At 38.1% G+C, this 22,124-nt stretch overlaps 1 protein-coding gene across 1 annotated transcript in view; it reads left to right on the forward strand.

Moving 5' to 3' along the window:
- The window catches only part of HMGA2 (high mobility group AT-hook 2), a 198,742-nt gene extending 178,166 nt beyond the window's left edge, over window positions 1-20,576 (forward strand). Inside the window, exon 5 of the mRNA XM_056798405.1 lies at window positions 17,605-20,576. Coding sequence (XP_056654383.1) covers window positions 17,605-17,652 — 48 coding nt within the window. The 3' untranslated portion in view covers window positions 17,653-20,576. The remainder of the gene's footprint in view (window positions 1-17,604) is intronic.
- The last annotated feature ends 1,548 nt before the right edge of the window (window positions 20,577-22,124 follow it).

Genomic DNA, 22,124 nt, shown 5'->3' on the forward strand with positions numbered 1-22,124 from the left:
TTCCTCTTATTCTGAAATAATGTTTTTTTGAAAAATAATACTGATTGGATATTCACAATCACTAGGTTTCTCAATCAATTAAGAGTCAGGCCTAGAGACAAAAGGTCCTAGGTTCAAATATGACCTCTGAAACTTCCTAGCTGTGACCCTGGGCAATTCACTTAGCACCCCCTCCTCCCATTGCCTAATCCTTACTGCTCTTCTGCCTTAGAACCAAAGTATAGTATTGATTCTAAGACAGAAGGTAAGGATTTTTTTTAAAGAAAAAGAACACTGATGTATATTTTTAGAAAAGCCTGCAAAAGAATATCTAATTTATTTAAGTAATTAAATAAGTCATTTAACTAAAATGAAAGCCCAACTCTGATGCCTATTAGTTGTGTGGCCATAGACAAATCATTTAATATCTCCAAACTTCAATTCTCTTATCCATAAAATGAAAATAATATTATGTACTACATAGTTTGGAGGGTTATTGTAAAGATCAAAATATTTCATAAACCTTAAAATATTATTTAAATGTTAGCAATGATTGCCACCATCATCTTCAAATTCTCAGAACAAATCACTCCCACTTCTGTCTCCAACCCTAAATCTTTATGAGATAAATTGGCTTTATTATTTTAAAATAGATATTGGAGATACTCAAATTGAGGAAGGAGAAAATTTGGGATTTTAAATTAGTGATTCTATGCTTACTTGGCCTAGCCTTTCTTTCACAGATATTAAATTACTCAGTGAAAATGATTTTTTTCATTTGGTCCCTTTGGTTGAAAGGCTGGGCAGTGTAGATACCACAACACAGATCTAGTGCCTGACATTCATTGAGAGTTTATGGCAGAGTGAGTTCTGTAGTAAGAGTTATGGTAAATATAGAAGAAATATTAAACAGTAAAACTTCTAATCCTGTTGCTAATATTGACACAATACCCCCCCATAAGAAAATACTTTAGAACTTCCACTGAGCTGAGAAAATGCTGAAAGAGTGGTTATAACTATGATATTATAGCGTTATATTTATATAGTGCTTCATTGTTTCCAAAGTGTCATCATCTCATTTCATCCCTTCAACAACCCTATGACATTGGTGGGGAAGGAATTTCTATCCTCATTTCAACTCTGTGCAGACTAAGATTAAGGTTAAGTGACCTGCCCAAGGTCCTCCCACCTGATTGATGAAAAAACCAAGTCTTTTAACTATTGAGTCCAAGAGACTTTCCACAACCCCTCCTACCCACCCTCTCTCTTTGTCAATGGAAGTTTTCCTAAAAGAGGGGAATTTTGAAGGCTGGTCTGGTAGGTGGAAGAAGGCATTCCAGGTAAATGAAATATCCTGTATAGAATGCAACAAGGTATGTGGTGCAGAGCAAACAGATTAGCCTGACTAAGACAAATATTCTCAATCAAGAAATCAGAAGAAATGAAATCATTGAACAGTAGGAAACAAATGAAGCATTTAAGAGAACTCATAGTTTTCCCAGGAGCAAAGGATGAACACAGTTGGTCTTCACTGATCGGTCTGTTTCTCTGGCATTTTTCTTACTATTGAAATGACCTTTAAAGAAGAGCTGAGATTTTGAATTAACAGCAAGAAACACACATTCATCGGGGTTTCCTAATCTATTCTGTCGAAGGAAATAGTGATAAATTAGATAAACATGGGAGCGACATGGAAGTTCATGGAGGAGCATGTAAATCTTACATGACATTCAGAAGAATCTCTTACTTTTCCATCTGTTTCCTTCAAAATATCCCCCCCAGATGGCTTTTCCATGTGGCAGTCTGGATTAAGTTAGAATCATATCCTTTCTTCATCAGAAGGGCTTTGAGGGGTTATGTTTAAGTACTGTTATATGAAGATTTCACTGCAATGAGAAAAGGGGTGCAGATTAAAGAAAGACGTTCAGGGATAAGAAGAGTCCCAGGTTTTTAGGTCATCCTGCTGGACTAATTCTAGAACCTTATCTCTCTTCTGTAGTTCACTTTCGCTATCTAATGCTAATGACATCTTTCCCTCTCTTCCTTCACAAAGATGTTAGAAGGACTAAATGAGTTTGTATAACTTCAATTAGTGTTAATATATTCAGGTTCATTCCTGACTGCTGAGCTTCCAATCTACAGAGATACATCTTTTTAGGGCTCTTGCCAGGTACTGGCTACCATCCAGTTTACTCTCAAATGCATGCATCAATGTTTTCACTGATTTTTAAATTATTTTTTAATTGTACGGGAGAAATAGCAAGGATTTTGCTCTGGCATTCTCTGTGACTAAGGCAGTTTAAATCACATGCCATGTAAATGTCACATGTACACAGGGTGACAAAGACATCATTGTAAGAGATCATAATGTCATCAAATGCTTTGAGGTCCTCTGATCTCTGCGGATGGCTTACCAACAGAAAATGTCATAGTAACAACAGTTGGGAGGTGATCTCAACAACTCACGTATGTGAGAGTTTCTGTGCATCATCATAGGAAACGAGAGATGCATCTAAAATGAGTGACCCTCCTGTGGGTGAGCTGGCATTTACAAAGTAAGCCAGATACCACTCCCGGCAAGTCACCAGAGTTTCTTTAGTCTTAAAGTTAATATCTTAAAACTCGAGAGTAGAGAGTCTCAGCATATCTGTTGTTTTCTTTAACTATTATCTCACACACCATTGGAAAAGTAAAACCTACGTGGATGCCCACACTGTATTCTGATTTAAAGTGATATAACCAACAAAAAATACAAGTGAGACCATTTCCTGGCCTTTGAGCAATTTGACATGCCGGGGTCCCTGGTCCTAACTGAAGTGTTACAGTTTGGGCTGTAAGAGAAAGGACACAGAGGCATTTTGTTTCAGTAACATCATGAAAGTTATCAGGGTGGATGGGTGTGTGTGTGTGTGTGTGTGTGTGTGTGTGTGTGTGTGTGTGTGTGTGTTTAGTGGGAAACTAGCCCTATGCTTTTTGTACTAACAAAAGAATCTGTGTGAGTCTAAAGACTTAGAAAAGGGTTTTCTGTTTTCTCCATTCCTCAGATTTTGGTACACTTATTTCTCCCCCTTGGATTTAAAGCTGAACTCAGAAGAGGCTGCCTGCATGTTAGTTGAACCATAACTTTCCTTCCATACCTACTCCCGAAACAGTTTTATTTGAACACCCTCAAGTGGGAGGGAAAGGAGCCTTCCTCCACCCCATTTCTTCCATTTGCTTTACATTCCTGGAAAGTTGTACTTCAAATGGGTACAACTAGAATTAGGCTTAATCCAACACCCCCTTTGAAATGCCTAGAATCAGAAGGCACCCAAGTTCTCCGAGACTAGAGAGCAGAGGTGCCTGTTTAGACCTCAACCATTTTAACCTGCAAGAAATACATCTTGGGAATGGGTGAGTGCACCACAGCAAAAGCACCTCAGCTTCCTTCCCACCCCCATTAAAAAAAAAAACACTTACATAGCGAATGTTGAATGTTTTTACAGAGACTTCAAGGGCAGTCATGGGAATGTTTATATTTCAGACAACCTAAATATTGTTTGGAACAAAATTAGAGATTTCATGTAGGGTAACACCAAGCTGATGAATTACAGTCCGCATCTTGTTTGAGAAAAAAAAAGATGCAGTTTTAGTGTGGGCTTTTAGTCTAGACACCCAGAGATTGGGAGAAGAGAGAAGAGAAAGCAGTTCTCATGCTGACACTCGTCTTTTACATCATACTTCAGTCAGTGGAGTAAATAGTTCAGAATAAATCAGATTTACAGAGCCACTCATCTGCTCTTTCTCAGGGAGAGTAATGACTTCTCCTGGCACTGTAATCATGATTTTTTCAGGGTGGTAAAACCCTTCTTCAGGTTGGTCAACTTTGGGTACCAACTTGTCGTTCTCTTAGAGGGATTAAGGGCACTGTTGTGTTGGATAGGAAACCCAGGTTTTGATATGGCTAACCCTTCCCTCCACACATCCAGAGTAAGGAAGACTAGGAGAATAAGGTGGAAAGATATTCTAGTAGGAAGATAGGTTGAGTCGAATGTAAAATGTAGTGGGCTTCAAAAGCAGAAGACTAGGAAGAAAAGTGTGTGTGTGGGGAGAATATCTGAAATAGAAATACACAAGAGGACCCATCAAAGGCAGAAAACAAGGGAAGAATGAGGTGAATCTAAATAATTATTAGCTGTTAATACTCGTCCTATAAACAGATGAAGTAATTAGCTAACTGTTGTATTAAAAGAACACTGGCAAGAATAGGAAGTCAACTGGTTCTTGGCACAGAGTGCCTTGTTATTCTGATGACATAACCTCTAAACAGAAGTGAAAACACATTGCTCTGTTTGGGACCATTTATAGACCCCAAGTAGGTCAAAGAGCTGGGTGTCTGGGGCTGACCTTGCTTGTGCTAAACTGTGGAGAGTTTTTGTGGTGGTGACAGTGGTCAGGATTATTTTTAGTTCCAAAACGATATTTCCAAGGCTGCTTTTTTTCTTGGGGCTTTATTATAAGATGAATGGGGGAAGGGATTAAATTGGTGGTAATGAAAATGTTCAAGTTAACAGAGATTCATTTCCATTTTATGAGTAATAACTTTTTAAGTGTGGAGGAAAGGCCTCATGTTAAGCTAAAAAATAAACAAGTAGTGACCTCTGCCTACTTCTCACATCCATGCATTGGTTGTATGGCACCTTCATTTGGATACACCTTGAATGCCAACCACCTGTCATATGCAATCAGTTAGTAAACTTACCAGAAGCTTCGACCTGCCAAATTTTCTGGACAGAATTGGATGTGGAATAAACAGTACCCAATTTTCAAAGTCTAGCTTCATGAGAAAATTCTTAAAGTTTGAATAAAAATATAGAATCCTCTGCCTAAAAACACTCATTGTATATTAGGTAACATTGTAAGTATCAGTAATACTTTTTCATGAGCATATCCAATGTTTTTAAAAAGATGGAAGGGAATGTGAAATGCTCCACATCATTAATAAAAGAAATGCATATTTAAATAACTCTTAAGTTTACATCTGACACATCAAAATGATAAAGATTCCACAAAAAGGAAATGACAATTGTTAAAAAGGATGCACTGATGTAATAAGTGTGAAAAACAACTCCAAACATCATAGAAAACAATTTGGAATTATACCCCAAAAGTGACTAAACTGCACACATCCTTTGATGCAGCAATACTACTATTGGATATATGTCAGAAAGGAAGAAAGGAAGAAAAAGAAAGAAAGAAAGAAAGAAAGAAAGAAAGAAAGAAAGAAAGAAAGAAAGAAAGAAAGAAAGAAAGAAAGAAAGAAAGAAAGAAAGAAAGAAAGAAAGAAAGAAAGAAAGAAAGAAAGAAAGAAAGAAAGAAAGAGAGAGAGAAAGAGAGAGAGAAAGAGAGAGAGAAAGAAAGAGAGAGAAAGAAAGAAAGAGAGAAAGAGAGAAAGAGAGAAAGGGAGGAAGGGAGGAAGGAAGGAAGGAAGGAAGGAAGGAAGGAAGGAAGGAAGGAAGGAAGGAAGGAAGGAAGGAAGGAAGGAAGGAAGGAAGGAAGGAAGGAAGGAAGGAAGGAAGGAAGGAAGGAAACCCATTTGTACAAAAAAATATTCATAGCATTTCTTTTTTGAACTGGAAATTAGGATAGTGAGTGTCCCTCAATTCGGGAATTGCTAACAATTTATAGTAAAATGCAATGGAATATCCTTGTACCATAAGAAAAAAAAAGGAATAGGACTAATTCAGAAAAACCTATGAGGATTTGCAAGAAGCAATAGAAGAACCAAGAAAACAAGATATACAATAACTACAATAGCCTAATGTGAATGTAAATTTGAACCTTTATGACTCTTATCAATGAAGAAACCAATTCTATATACAATCTTCCTTTTTTGGTTCTTTGTACATAGAATTCTTCATGATTGTTGGTGTCCATCTAGTTCAGATTAACTTTTTTTTTAATTTAAGGAGAAAAATAAAAGAATAAATGAGGAGGAAATAGTTTGAATATTTGTTTCTTTAACAGAAAATTGAGTAGAAACATTCTAGAAATTTAGAGTAAGGAGCAGAATTTAGAGGGGAAAGAATCCTAGTGATAGCAATGTCAAATAAAAAATAAGAATGAAAAAGGCACCAATGAAGAATTTTTTTAATACATAAAACAAAAAAGAAGGAAATTTAGAGGGAGACATAAACAAGTAGGAAATCTTTGGAATTAAGATGTTGAATTTTTACATCATTTTCTTTTGTAAACTCTCACCTTCTACCTTAGAATCAATACTATATGGTGGTTCCAAGGCAGAAGAGCAATAAGGGTAAGATAATGAGGGTTAAGTGACTTGCCTAGGGTCACACAGGTAGGAAGTGTCTGAGGTCGTATTTGAACCCAGAACCTCCCATTTCTAGGTCTGGCTCTCAGCCACCTAACTGCCCCCTCCTACATACCTTTTTTTTTTTAAATGGGGTTATATGCAAGCAAGATTTGAAGTTCTATATGCAATCTTTTTTTTTTTTGGTTCTATGTACATAGAACTATTCATGTTTACTAATGTTCATCTAGTTGAGATTAACTTTTTTTATTTTAAGGAGAAAAACAAAGGCCTACAAAGGAGGGAAAAGTCTGAATATTTGTTCTTTAACCTTAGAAAACAGAGTAGAAATAAATATTTTGCTATATAATCTTATGCAGATTGAAACTGATAGAAATAAACCATTCATTTTTATTGTTTCCCTAAATACCAAACCAAATCCCAAACAGCCTTATACAAGAATAAGAACACTGAATGGTTTTTACACTACTATGTGAAGCATGATCTTGAATAATTTTTCTTGCAAGTGATTACTTAGTTGTTCTACTACTGTTGTTGTTGGCCAGTCATTTTCAGTCATGTCTGACTCTTTGTGACACCACTTGAGGTTTTCTTGGCAGAGATACTGGAGTGCTTGGCCATTTCCTTCTCCAGCTTATTTTACAGACAGGGAAACTGAGGCCAACAGAGTTAAGCGACTAGCCCAGAGTCACACAACTAGGAAGTGGCTGAGGCTAGACTTGAACTCTTCCTGCTGCAGGAAGATGTTCTATCCACTGCACCACTTTTAATTAGAGTACTACATATCTAATGGGCATGACCTCTTACTATGATGTAACTTGCTTTCTAAGAATGTGACTCATTACCATTGGCCACCATTGTTTGTTACACCAAGATTAGAACTAGCATGAAACCTTACCCAAAAGTAATTGCTGCGGTCATTTTAACCTGGAGAAGAGCTGACACTTGTATTGTTGACCTAGTATCAAACAGTTGCCAAAAAGAATTAACTAGAAAGTATTGTTAATTTAGGTGAATACATAATAATAAGCTCACATAATAATAAGCTCAAGGGACAGCTGGGTGGCTCAATGTATTGAGAACCAGGCATAGAGATGAAAGGTCCTGGGTTTAAATCTGGCCCCATACACTTCCTAGCTGTGTGACCCGGGGCAAGTCACTTAACTCCCATTGTCTTTTTTAAAAAATGTAATCAAATAAATTCAAGCTCTTTAAAAGTCAGCACAATTTAGTGGAGAAAGAATTGGCCTTAAAGTTAGGAAACCCTGGGGGGTTCAGGTCTTACCTTAGATACATACTGGCAAGTCACTTTAACCTCTCAAGATTCTAGGGAACATCGTTCAAACCTAAAGTTTCAAAGAAGAAACCAATCTTCTACCAACTGCTACAAGGAGTTTCCTTAGCCATGAGTTCTCTCTTAATAAAATCACAGGTCCTGTCCCTATGAATTTATTTCTAAAGCATAAACAAAATGGGTGCCTAATTTTTCTCATGAGCCTTCCATAATTCATCCATAGGCTTCCTATACATTAAGTAAAGGTCCCTACAATGAACACTTTCTTTGGACCTCCATTGTGATTTTGTTAATACAAAAAATCATCCATGAAGACACTCCCTCCAGTCCAACTCAGGTTCAGTTTTTCCATTTAAAAATGCCTGGGGCACAGAGGGATTAAGGGATTTTACTGGGGTCACACAGCCAGTTTATGCCAGAGGCCACACTTGAACTCAGATCTTCCTTATTCTCTCTCTCTCTCTCTCTCTCTCTCTCCCTCCCTCCCTCCCTCCCTCTCTCTCTCTCTCTCTCTTCCTTTCTCCTCTCCTCTCTCTCTTTCTTTCTTCCTTTTTCCTCTTCTCTCTCTCTTTCTTCCTTTCTCTCTCTCTTCTCTCTCTTTCTTCCTTTCTCTCTCTCTTCCTCTCTCTCTCTCTGTCTCTCTCTTTCTCTCTCTGTCTCTCTCTCTCTCTTTCTCTCTCTCTCTCTCAGTATGTGTGTGTCTCCCTCCTTCCACTGTGACAAGCTATTTCCCTGCATTCATATCACAGGTAAATAAGATAACCAACAACAAAAAAGTCATGTGATGTGTTTATTCCCTGCCCCATCTCATCACAATCCTAAATTCCTATCACTGGATACAACTTAAATGTAATAATAAGTTTTTTAGTTCTTGAAGTTTTTCTAACAACTTTCTTCATCATACCCCTACTGGAGAGCAAGTATTCTTATCTGGAATTAGATAAAAGAGGGAAGAGGGGAGAATAAATAGTCATATAATGCCTACTAAATAAAATGAAGTGCTTTACCAGTATCTAATTGAATCCTCACAACAACCCAATGATGTGAGGCACTATTACTATATCCACTTTTCAGTTAAAGAAACTGAGGCAAATAGGCAAATTATTTCCTCCGAGTCACTTCATAATTGTAGTAATTGTCTAAGTAATTACTTACTAAGTAAGACTAGTAACTGTACAAGACTAGATTTGAACTTAGGTATTCCTGACTCCAGACTCAGTGTTCTATCCACTGTGCCATCTACCTGCCTCATGAAAGCATCAGAGTTTAGATTCAAACCCAGATCTCCTGACTTCAACATCCAACACTCTATTATATAGCATGGAGTGGTGAGTTTCCAGAATCTCCATAGAACTTGTTATTTTACTACATATGAAGGGAATTTTCCCCCTTCTGAATGTTACACAAACTAAAGCATAGTCAAGGAAGTGAAGACAAATTCAAAATCATAGGAATAAAAATGCTATAGTGCAATGTGGTGGCACTTTTTTATGCTTCCAAAGACCTTAATCTTTATTTGTCTTATTTGTTGTTCAGTCTTTTCAGTTGTAGCCAACTCTTTGTGACCCCAAAAGGGATTTTCTTGACAAAGAGATTGGAGTAGTTTGCTGTTTCCTTCTCCAGTTTCTTTTAGAAAACTGAGGCAAATAGGTTTAAGTGACTTACCTAGGATCATCCAGCTAGTAAGTGTCTGAGGCCAGATTTGAACTCAGGAAAATTAGTTCTTCCTGACTCCAGGCTCTACCCACCAAGCCACCTAGCTGTCCTATTTTCCTATTTGCGTCACACAATTATTCCCATGAACCATTAACTATATCAGGTCACAGTTTCCCCATTTGACAAGTAAAGGAGATTGATTTGCCTAAACTTACCCAACTACTTAATGAAAGACCCAAAGCTAGCACTCACCTCTCCTGATCTCCACGCTCAATACTCTTCCATGAAATACTAGCCCAAGGAAAGGCAACATTTTATAGTCAGCAGGGATTCTTAACTTGGAGTCCTCAAAATTTTTTGGTTTTGGAGGATTTTCATCTATTTAGATATTGATCTTTTTTTCAGTATAATTGGTTTTCCTTGTAATCTTCTGTGTACCACTGTGTACATTTAAATATGTTCTAGAAGAGGCTTTACCAGAATGCCAGTGGGTATCATGGATGTGACACTTCAAGATTAAGACACTCAGCTGTATTAAAAAGGCCACTGGACTTAGAGTCAGAGGTTCTGTGTTCCAATTCCAACTCTCCTCCTTACTACCTGGGTGATATTCAATTGATCACTGCTCTTGGACTCATTTCCCTCATGTATAATGGGAAAAGATTGGATGACCTAATGTCTGAAGTCCCTTTCAGCTCTAAATCAATGATCTTGGGACATGTCTTAGTTTCCTTTCACAGATTAGAGTAAAAATGGCATTTTTACTTCCAAGTTGGGGATATGTTCCCCCAAAGGAAACTTGAGATCTCTTAATTTTATTTCAGTCATTGACTATAAGTAAAAGTAAGATATAAAAATGAAATAAATATCACTCTTCATTTTAAAATTATCCCCCCAAAATGGTTTCATCCCAAGCATTCCCACCAGGAACCCTTGTGCCTGTCAGATTATATAGTTTAGGTATGTTCCATTTCAAAGGGGGTGAAAGGGAAGTGCCATAAAGTTTATCGAGTTGGAGGAAATAATCACTTTCCATTAAGTTAAACAGCCCCAATCCATCTTAAATTAAAATATCTGACAGCGGAACAAGAAAACTCAGCTTTGTGGTCATGTGAGGCTCTTAGCAAAGAAACCTGAAAAATGGGCTCCTGGTCAGCACCGAGGAAGAGGAAACCCTTGATTCCCATTCTGAAGATATAACCTAGAGATATTTGAAGTTGAAAAAGTCCTAACTGCGTCATCCTAAGTCCTTAAGAAGTTGAACATCTTAGGATGACAAAAAGAGTATATCATTAAACCACAACTACCCTTTCTGGATTAGCAGGTATTTGGAGATTTATTAGAAAGATGGCTTACATTATAGATGTATTTTTAGCCTGTGGCATTACATAATAAAAGAACAGCGGAATTCTTTGCAGTTAAAAAGAAGAAGAAGAAGAAAAGAATACAGCCATATTAAAGCCAACAGGGGCTTCTGTGATTTTGCATTCCTTGATTGACCCAAAGAGGTGCTCCATGGTTACACAATCAATAAAGTTTGAAGGGGAGAACATTTCCCTTTCCCCATTCAATTTAGGAATTGGGACGACTTCCCTCTCACTACAGACCTGCTGTTTAGTCTGAATCTGAAAATTAAACCCAGAACCTTAGCTCTCAAACATTAAATACAACATTTCTTGCCAGCTCACAACCTCACCAGTGTCTGTGTAGTAATATCTATGACTAAACTCTTCAGACATTTTTAAAGCATTCTAGGGCTTTATCAAACATGTGTGTGTGTTTGTTTTAATCACTTTGCTGAATTGGACCATAGGGTACACCACATCCATTGTGCTGGACCAAATCAAAAGGGCAGTGAGATTTCCCAAAATATGTTTCTGATTCTTTTTGGAATTTTCCAAGCTCAGTTCAGAGCCAGGCTACTCTTGACAGAGTGATGGGAGAGCCACATTTGGGAAACGAGCAAAAGGAGAATCGAGTCAAAGATGGGTTCCATTTACCAATAATCACAAAAATCAAGGTCTCCCATGTAGGTTCCCCATCTCCCTCCCCTTCCTCTATTCCCTGCCAGAGAACATGCTCATTCCATTCCTCAGAGAGCAGCCTCTGTTTTCTTTGTGAGGTAGCTATGTGAATGGCTGCGAGCTGTTCAATGTTCAGAGAGGTCTTGGTGACTGGTGCTCATAAAAATGTCACTGCGCACTTCCACTTTGAAAGGCCCTTTTATCTTACCTTCCTGAAGCCCCTTTCCAATGGGTTAGCACGCTTGGCCAGGAAGCTGGAGCTAGTGCCTTCCCACAAAGTGAGGCTGTAACGAGGTATGTTCGGCTCTTGGCTATATGTTTCAATCTCTTTCTTATTACTTCAAAGCTCTTTTCTTGGAGGTCTGAAAAATCTTGCGATCTCTTTGGTAATAACCTTGGACTTTTTAAAAGTATTTTTAAATTATTCCATTGCCCAGAAAACTCTGTCTACTAATTAATGGCAGGATTCAAAAAGAAACAAATAAAGCAAGTATGATTCTAGGTGGTGGGTCCATTGAATAAGTCCTGCCATTTTGAGAAATGAATCTCAGCATTTCCTTCACTTTGTCAGGATCCTGGTCACTCCCTGTGTTGTCCACTTGGGTATATTTATTTTGCCATAAGAGGAATCCCAGGTGATTTATGTTCTAGAGAATAGTTTTAAACATTGTACTGGGACTGGGCTGTCCCACTCAGGGAAGATATATAGAATTTTATTGACCCCTTCGCTAGATTATAAGCTTCTTGAGTGTAGGAATTGTCTTTTCCCCTCTTTTTTCATCCCCTCTTTCTCTCCTTCCCCACTCCTACATTAAACACAATGCCAGCCACATAGTAGGTGCTTATAAAGTGTTTATTGAGAGGGGAAGATAGAACTACAGATGGGAGGTCTTGGGTACAAATCTGTCCTCAAACCATAATCATAAAAGTTCTTAGCTGTATGACCATAATCATAAAAGTTCTTAGCTGTATGACCCTGGGCAAGTCACGTAACCCCAGTTGTCTAGTCCTTACCCATTTTCTGCCTTGACACTGATCCTTAGTATCAATTCTAAGAGAGAGGGTAAAAGTTTCAGGTTTTTTAATGATTTATGGAGATCCCATGGCATTAGCTATCTTCCTGTAGCTTGACAGAATTATTTGTCCTTGAAGTATACCCAATCTAAGCTAAAGAACTGAGAAGAGCCACAGTTTAGTCCTTTGGGAACCACATTTGCCATAAAAGTTGTACAGGATGATAATCTCATCAAACAGCACCCCCATTAGTTAAATAGAGAATGTGAAAGAATGCCAAAATCGGCAGAAAGAACAGTAAAACAAAAATTCTTGCCTTTGGAGATCCATCTATAAGTAGGCTGAGGAAACTGATAAATTACACACTCATCCCACAACATAGGAACAACTAAGTTGAGCACAACTTAGGAAGCATAATTAGTTAAAAGAAGGAGCTATCAGAGAGCAATTCTCCCCTGCTACATGAAGACTTTGCTATATCCCATGCTTGGTGTCTCTTACTAAATCCCCCCTCCCTCCCCCTACACACACTCCCAGCCGAATTTGTCTTAAAGGGTTAATTTTTGAGAGTCTATTTCCTGCTCCCTGCCTTAAACATGAAAAATGCTAGTGATGGCTCTGCCGAGGTATGTTATGTTATGAAGTATTCAGCCACAACAAACAATATCCCATACCATCCATTTCTCTCAGTCACAATGGCCTTTAAGCAAACACTTCATGATCTTGGTAATCAGTTTCCAGCAGTTTCAAACAAATGATCAGAGTTCAGCACAAATCATTTCTACATTCTTGATCATGAAATTTTGTTTCTTTACAGATTTGAAAGTTAAAATTTTTTATATTTTAAAAATAATTTTTATTTATTCTTTTTTATGAACTTTTCCAACCTCCAGGAATAGGAACTTTTCAATATGCAAAGAACAGATAAGAGAATCAGTTGTGAAATAGAACCTGAGTACAATTTGTTTTCTCCTCTAAGTGTGTATTAAATTTAACACAATAGTAGCAATACTGCCCTGTTTCTGTCACTTTCTGTTATCTTCTGAGTAACTTTTAATATTTCATTGATGTATTTTTCTATTTTTTTGTATCATTATCACTACCCACCCACTCTATGCTCCTCCCTCTACCAAAAGAAACCTTCCTTTATAAGAAATCAATCACAGGAGGCTCTGGGTTCAAATGTGACTTCTTCAGACACTTCCTAGTTATATGACCCTAGACAAGTCACTTAACACTGTTTACCTAGCCTTTTTCATTATGTCTTTGAGTTGTTACTGAGACAAAAAGTAAGGATTTTTTTTAAATGAGAATCATAAGTTATTTAAATTAGTCTTCTATAGTCATAGGGTCAGAGGTTCATAGCTTTAGTGTCTATTGAGTCCATACTTCTCATTTAATTGATATTGGAAACAGAAAACCGAAGAAGTGAATTAACTTTTCCCATGTCACACAGAAGAAGGAAGATTCAAACTCAGATTTTCCCAATTCCAAGTCCAGCAGTCCAACCATTATACTCACTAAAGCTGTGTGTAATTGGTGAGGAGGTTGTTCATAATTCTTGGGTTTTACAACATTGTTTTATTTTACTGAATTGTAGACATTGTATACATTTTTCTGCTGGTCTGCTCCCAAGTTTCCCCAAATCTCCCTTTCTTCATTTCTTATGTCACAATAATATTCCATCCCATTCATATAACCATAATTTACTGAGTACATTACATGCCACATAGAGCACTTTGGTAAGGTCTGGGAGCTCGAGGAAAAAGAAATGACAGTCTTAAGGAGCTGACAGCCTAATGGGGGAGACAACACACAAACAATCATATACAAACAAGGTATAGACAGAAGAAACTGGAAAGAGACAAGCGTGGGGTATGGAGGAAATCTGCTGTGGAAGGCAAGGACTTAAATGACTTGCCCAGACTCATTCAGCTAATAAGTGTCTAGAAAGGATTTGAATTCAGGCAGTCGTGCTCCAGGTCTGGTACTCTATCCCCCAGGTCTGGTACTCTCTACCAGAGACTTTTTTCTTTTTTAAATTTTCTATTATCATTAGCGATTTAAAGTATTTTAAGGGCACTTAGGTGACCCAATGGATAGAGTACCAGACCTGGAGTCAGGAGGAATTCATCTTCCTTACTTCAAATATGGCCTTAGACCCTGGCTAGCTGTATAATCTTGGGCAAGTCACTTCACCGCAGTGGCCTCAGTTTCCTCATTTCTAAATTAAGCCAGAGAAGGAAATGGCAAACCACTTCAGCGTCTTTGCCAAGAAAACCCCAAATGGGGTTATGAAGAGTCAGACATGACAGGAAAAAACAGAACCACCACCTCCACAACAAAAGGCATTTTTATGGTTGTTGATTGTTTGCATTTGTTTGTCTCTGCTTATTAGGGAATGTTTCTTATTATTATGTTTACTTTGGGTTTTCTAATAATACAGTACAACCAAACAAATTATCCAGCCTACTTGAGCCCCATTGATGTATCAGGATCTGGAGTCAAGGACAGCCAGCTGGTGCAGTGGATAGAGACCATGGGAGATCTTACTTCAAATACTTCCTTAGACACTGACTAGCTGCATGCGCTAGACAAGTAACTTAACCTTTGCTTGCCTCATGCCCCATCTGTAAAATGGGGATAATAATAGCAGCCTCATCACACAGTCCTTTGTGAGACGAGATAAAATGTAAAGCACTTTGTGAAAGTCAAAGGGCAAAATAGAAGTGGTGGTGAGAGGAGGAGGAGAAGGAGGAGGGTCTGGGTTCAAATACCAGCTTGACTACTTAACTACTCGGGTGACTGTGATTTTACCTTTTTGGGTCTCGGTTTCCACATCTGTAAAAGGGAGAATTTGGGATAAATCATCTGCGATACCTTTCTAGCTCTGTGAAAAAATAAAATAAAATCCACCCCACTTTGTTTTAAAATGGTGGCCTTCACAATGGCGAATTTCAAAGTAGTCACTGAAATCCACAGCCCTTGGTCACAGTGAAAAGTGAGTCATTACTGAAGTAAAACCAGTTTCAGTCCAACAGGTTAGCAACTTCCTGGAATTTAAATATTAAGTGAAAAGACAAGGTCAGAAGGCAGTTGACCCTTGGCTTCTCTCTTTCTTCTCTCCCCAGCTTTGATCCCACTATATCTCCCTTTGTGGCTGGTCCTCCAGAGAGCAGTGGCCCAGGGTCATGGCCTGTTGCCTTGTCAAGAGGTCTAAACCTACTGGCTTAAATATTTGAGGCCCATGGTTTAGCAGGAAGGACTTTTACTTCATGCTTTCCACATTTCCCACCTAACCCACAGCAGACTAAACAAAACTGGTGTTAAATCTCCTGGCTTGATGCTGCTATGGTTATATTTTTTAAGCTGTCATCCATTCATTTGTGTGTGTATGTTTATTCCCTGGATTAACAGCTTTTTTTAAGCCTTTTGGGGGGAGATGGTTGAAACCTTTTGAAAGGGGATTGCAGTAAGTAGTGGCCTATGATTAAAGCCAAGGGGTGGAGGTATCAGAGAGAGAAAGACAGAGGGAGACAAGGGGAGGGAGAGAGACAGAAAGAGAGGAAATGGAGAGAAAGAAGAAGTGAGGGAGAAAGAGAGAGAGGAAAGGAGGAGGCAGGGAGAGAGAAAGAGGGGAGGGGTAAGGGAGGGAGAGAAGGAGAGAAAGAGGGAAGAAGGGACAGAGAGAAAAAGAGAAGGGAGAGAAGGTGGAAAGAGAGAGAAAGCTAGAGGAAGAAAGACAGAGGGGAAGGGACAGAAAGAAAGAAAGAGAGAGAAAGAAAGAAAGAAAGAAAGAAAGAAAGAAAGAAAGAAAGAAAGAAAGAAAGAAAGAAAGAAAGAAAGAAAGAAAGAAAGAAAGAAAGAAAGAAAGAAAGAAAGAAAGAAAGAAAGAAAGAAAGAAAGAAAGAAAGGGAGAGACAGACAGAGGGGGGAGAGAAACAGAGAGACAGAGACAGAGAGTATACGTGTGTGTATGTATGTGAGTGTGTGTGTGTGTTTTCTTTCTATGTGGCCACTCTCATGCAGTAGTGTCACACATGGTAGCAGTTAGGAGCCCTTCACAGCTGAAGTGTTTCAGACACTAATGAATGGAAGTTTGGTCCTATAATGCAGACAAGCTTTAAGGCATGCTTTACTGAATGGTGTACTGTAGTGGCCTGGGAAAGGAAGAGAGTTATAAATTGTGTCAGTTAGCCACCCAGACAAAATGAAGCCATGTGGAAAATCAAATCTATTAAAGTATGAAGCCTGTTATAAGCTGTTTTAAGCCGGCCATTCTTAAAGGGTCTCGGTTAGCTGGAGGGGTAAATGTTTACCTAGTCTTCCTAGGTCTTGTTCACATGCCATCTTATGAGATGATGGGCCGCTTTTGATAAAAATCAACTTCTCGCTAACAACCCTTTTTATCAGAGATGTTTATTGTCTCCTATTTACCACCCATGTCCTGAAAGGTTGTGTGAATTTATTAAACAAGCAAAGGAAAGAGGATTGCCTGGTGAGGGGGTAGAGGGTATGGGGAACAGGGAGGTGGGCTGACGGCTCCTAACAACTCCCCATGACATAGACAGCAGAGGGAACACTCAGACTCACATTAAAAAATATTCCCCGCAATCTATAACCGAGATAAAACAAATCCATGCTGACGGTGTAATCCGCCATTTGACTATGCATTTCTATGGATGGCCTAAGTCGCTGGAAAGAGTTACAGAGCCTTGATCAGCATTTTATTTTAAATGACAGAAAATTATTTACTCTCTTTGGCTCTTTTTTAAAAAAAATTAATTTACACCAAAAAAATGCTTGCTTGTTTGTTTTTTTCCACCCTCTTTGGTTTTTTAATTAATGAAAGGCTAGGGGTCCATTTGAAAAGGGGGGAAGGTTACTTTTACACCTAATGCCTGAAGAATAAAGTCCTCCCGTGCCTCTTTCATTTTGCCTTTTCTTGGTTTTGACCAGTAACTCCAAATTTGAACAATCTTGGTAGAGACGCATTTGTTTCTTTTTCCCTACACTCACTGGTGAAGAAACAGACATCATCCTGACATTCCTTGGCCTGAAAACAATTACGTTTTCTGCCTGTCACTATGTTCCATGTTAAATCAACAAAGGTTAATGACTTCTATGGGAAAAAACAACACCTTGATTCTTCAATCACTTGTTTAAGAAACCTTGAAAGTGGGAGATGCTTGCCAATTAGCCTCCTCCTTCTTGAAAGCCAACATAAATTCGAGTCATGATTTCCATAGAAGAAAGTCACCTCTGGCTTTCCTTAAAAGGCTCATCCCAGGGAATAATGATTGCTCTTCTCTTCTCGTGTGTTCCAGGAAGAGACTGAAGAGACATCCTCACAGGAATCGGCAGAGGACGATTAGGAGACCACAACGTTCCATTTCTACCTCATCAGCAGTTGGGTCTTTTGAAGGGAGAAGACACTGCCGTGACCACTTAGTTTCCTATTGCCATGGTCTTTTCCACTTTTGCCTGGGGGGAAAAAAATCACATAACCTTAAAAAGGACTTTATTAATCACTTTCTTTGTAATCCCTTCACAGTCCCAGGTTTAGTGAAAAACTGCTGTAACACAGGGGGACACAGATTAACGATGCAACTTTTAATTACTGTTTTCTATTTTCTTAACCTACTAATAGTTTGTTGAGCTGCTAAGAAAGGGTGAATGGGTCAGGAAATCTTTGAATCAGGTTTAGTCCTTCACTGCACTGCATATAAACAAGAAACTTTCGTAATCTTCACTATCATGGGCATTCATACAGGAACATTCACACAGAGGAGGCCTGGTGTGAAACACGTAATGGGCCTCAGACACCACCCACAACCCACTCCCTCTCTTAGTCAACTCCCTGTTTAGAACACCAAAGATAAGGGATAGATGCTACTCCTTTTTTTTAATTATCTTGTAGACTTTTACTTGATTTTTTTTTCCACTTACTGTTGTTTCAAGAAAGATCTAAGGCTGATTTGTCATTTCTCTCAACTCATAAACCAGAAGAGGTTATACTCATTTTGCAGAAGGGAAGTAAGGCAAATATATGCAGATATATTGCCAAATTGTATATTTATGGATATATCAAGCATATCAGCAAAAGCAGTGAATACACTCAGTAGTACTCATCTTCAGGAAAACACTCATCCAGGTAGAACTGTCTTTCTCCATAGGTAAACTTCATTTAGAAATCAGTAACAATTGTCCTGAAAGCATCCATAGAAGGCAATCAAGTAAAATGACCTTCTTTAAAAAAATTTTTTTAATAAAGGTACTTCTGAATTAATGACTGATCAACCAACGGGAAGCATGGGAGACAGGATAAAAATTTCAAATTGGTGGGAGGGATGCCACGGCCATCCTACTAGTGATGAAAAATTCAAAGGATTCATATCTCTTTTCATTATGTATTGATTTAACTGTTAAAAAATGAATACCGTGTACCTCAAAGTGGGGTTTTGTAGGAATTCCAGGGATGTCTTCTGACATAGAATGGTTGGCTGGTATTTTACCTCAATTTCAGTGCTCCATCTTTTCATTCAAACTGCACTTTTAGCAACAGATGCAATATATTCCCCACTATTCAATGCTACCTCTGATTTTTACAATTACTTATACAGCCTGATAATACTTGCTGCTATACACATAAATGCAGGAAACAAAAAATCCTTTGGGTAAATGATTTTGAATCTCTTCGTTTTCTCCTCATTTCTGCCTTACCACTTAATTACAGTTAAAGAAGCAATCTCTTTAGTGTGTTTCAGCATGACATGTATTCTTCTTTTCATTTTTTCCCCAATTTTAAATATACTTATTTCTATTCTCTGCTAGATTTCTATGTAATGTACTGTTAACTTGAATATATTTTTGTACTGAATTGCTCCTAGGTTTTGTAAGGATAATTTTCTTTGATGACACTACACGACAAAAACAAACACAAAACAAAGCAAAATTTTAGCTGTACTGTTTGAACATTACTGTCCAAGTTTGTACCTCAAAAGAATTGTTTAAAGAAAAGGACTAAAAGATTGACAAAGACCTACCTCCAGACATTAAATGGAATGAACACGTTAACTTTCAGCATTAGTTCTGCCATGTTTGAAACAGTTAGAACTGCAACTAATCCCTAATCAAAATTATTTTTGTAAAGAATTTTGATAGAAAAAGAACACATTTTAAATTACCTTTTTCACTTAAAAAAATCCTTCAAAGAAACTTGAAGCTTTGTAGGTAGGAAGCAGTGAGCTCGGCTTTTGCATAATGCAATCATAAAAACGTGTTTTAAAATTAGTAGATTGTAAGAAAATGCTCAACAAGTATTTTCGTATATTTTACACAAATGTGATTTTTTTAATAATATGTTTCAACCAGATTTATTTTAAATGCTTCCTATGTAGAGTTTTTAATGCCTCTTTCTCCTAGTCAGTATGTCTATTTTTTTTAACATTGTATTATGAACTGGGCCAGGAGGTAGTTTCTCATGAAGGCTTGTATCCGTATGGCTTTTTAATGCTGGAGCCACAGAAGAAAAAATTTAAAAGACAAAACACTTTTCTGGCTCCTTTGCTGAGCTCATTTGAAGGCTCACCTACTTTTTGAGGCTGGCAGAGAGCTCATTGTCATGAATCATGCCCCCCAAAAGCCAATGGGAGAGTTAAAACTCGGCATGTTAATATTAATGGAGCATTGGACAAATGGAAATAACTTGTGGCTCTTTTAGAAGAAATAAAAAGTCATTTTCCATTTTAAAAAAAGCCTTTGTTTGGTATGTTACTCTTTTAGAAGCCTCAGTGGTCAGTGCATGGTCAGACTCTGAGCACGGAGGGATTTACAGCTCTGATGAAGTTAGTTGTTTATTTTCTATATATTGTACAATCAAAACACATTACTACCTCTTAGGGCCTACTATACCTCATTTTTCAGACTGAAAAAATGCTTGTGGCCATCGGAACAGTGAGAGCATCATAAAATTTTTTATATATATAGTTTATTTTTGTGGGAGATAAATTTTATAGGACTGTTCTTTACTGTCGTTGGTCACTGCTAGGTAAGACTGGACATTTAGCTTTTCGACCATTTCTGCAAGATCGATATGTTTGCAGGAGAAAAGTATCAAAACGTTAACTGCAGTTTACTTTTTCTCTGTTTCTTGAGTGTCTTCTAACTTTTTTTTTGCTTTGTTCTTCATATAGAGTTGCTGTCTATGATTGTACCTTGAACTGCTTGCTTGTTGAAAATGTTCCTTTAATGGATTATCACATTCTGTTCAGCACAATAAACATCATAGCCTCTGTGATCCCCAGGTTGTTTTGTTCCTATGTTTTGTCACAGCTCCATCAAATGGGTAATAAAGTTGAACCAGGCTAAAGAGACAAATGTTAACATTCCAGTTGTTTTGTGTACGGGTCCTGCCTCCTTGGTTTGGGAGAATTCACCATATCTAGTCTGATCCGCACTCGCCACAGTCTTCTCTGACCATCTTCCTCCCTCCTTCTCCCACCTCAACCCCTGGAAAGTCATCAGAGCTGCACTACCCGTCCTGAAAATCAAGAGTCCTGCGAGTCCACATTCCTGTGACTTTCTAAACCAAAACACTCCTCTCAGTCTCCTCTTGTGGCCCCCTACTCAAATGAACTTCCGCTAGACAAGGCTGGGCTTGCTGTTAGCGTTTGTGTCCCCAGTACTTAGAACAGTGGGGCTGAGAGGTGGCACAGTGGATTGAGCAATGGACCTGATGTCCAGAAAACTCATCAACTTGGGTTTAAATCGGGCCACAGACACTGGGGGGTGGGGGGTGGAGGTGGAGTGACCCTGGACAAGTCACTTAACCCCGTTTGCCTCAGTTTCCTCATCCATAAAATGAACTGGAGAAGGAAATGGCAAACCACTGTAACGTCTTTGCCAAGAAAACCCCACACGGGATCCTGAAGAATCAGACAAAACTAAACAACAAAAACCCAGAGCATAGACTGGCACTTAGTCATTATTCAACAAATGCTTTATCATTTATTCATTTAGTTTTAATATGTATTTTTTACAAGAAGGGAGGGAAATGTTCTCTGAAATAACTATAGCTCTTACACTAATTGAGAGAGTAACACATTTTCACACAAAAATTACAAAATAAATTGAGTGCCGGGTCTGGAATCAGCAAGACCTGAGTTCAAATCCAGCCTCAGAGTGTGTGATCCTGGGCAAGTCACTTAATTCCTGGCTGCCTCAGTTTCTTCATCTGTAAAATAGGAATAGTATCTCCCTCCCAGAGTTGTGAGGATCCAATGAGATAATTGTAAAGTGCTTAGCATAGCACTTGGCACATAGTAAGTGCTATATAAATGTTAGTGATGATGATGATGATACATCAGCACTCTAGTTCAATTCAACAAGCATTAAGTAAATTAAGTAAGCATTTGCTATGTCCAGGAGCTGGGAATACAAAGGAGAAACTATATTCTACTGGCAGAAGTTATATTAACACAAATAAGCAAATACAAAATAACAGCATACAAAGTAATTACTGTATAGTTCCAACAGGTACCAACAAAAGAGGGTGAGGGAACATTGTATAAGAGGGTAACACTAGAGCTGAAGCTAGAGATTGTTGGAGATGGAAGTGAGGAAAGAGTACTTTCTAAGCACAAGGAACAGGCTGGGCAAAGGCAGAGAGGTGGGAGATGGAAAATCATGAACTTCCAGGATCTACTATTTTGCTAAAGTAAACATTTCAACAGCAGAGATTTTAACCCATCCTTAATAGTAGTAGCATAACATATAAATTATAATAGATGGCATTTAAAAGTTGTGGCATAGAGAATCCATCATCCTTTGAGAAACCTGCAAAAAA

This window comes from Monodelphis domestica, chromosome 5, assembly GCF_027887165.1.
Source record: "Monodelphis domestica isolate mMonDom1 chromosome 5, mMonDom1.pri, whole genome shotgun sequence".
Classification (NCBI taxonomy): Eukaryota; Metazoa; Chordata; class Mammalia; order Didelphimorphia; family Didelphidae; genus Monodelphis; species Monodelphis domestica.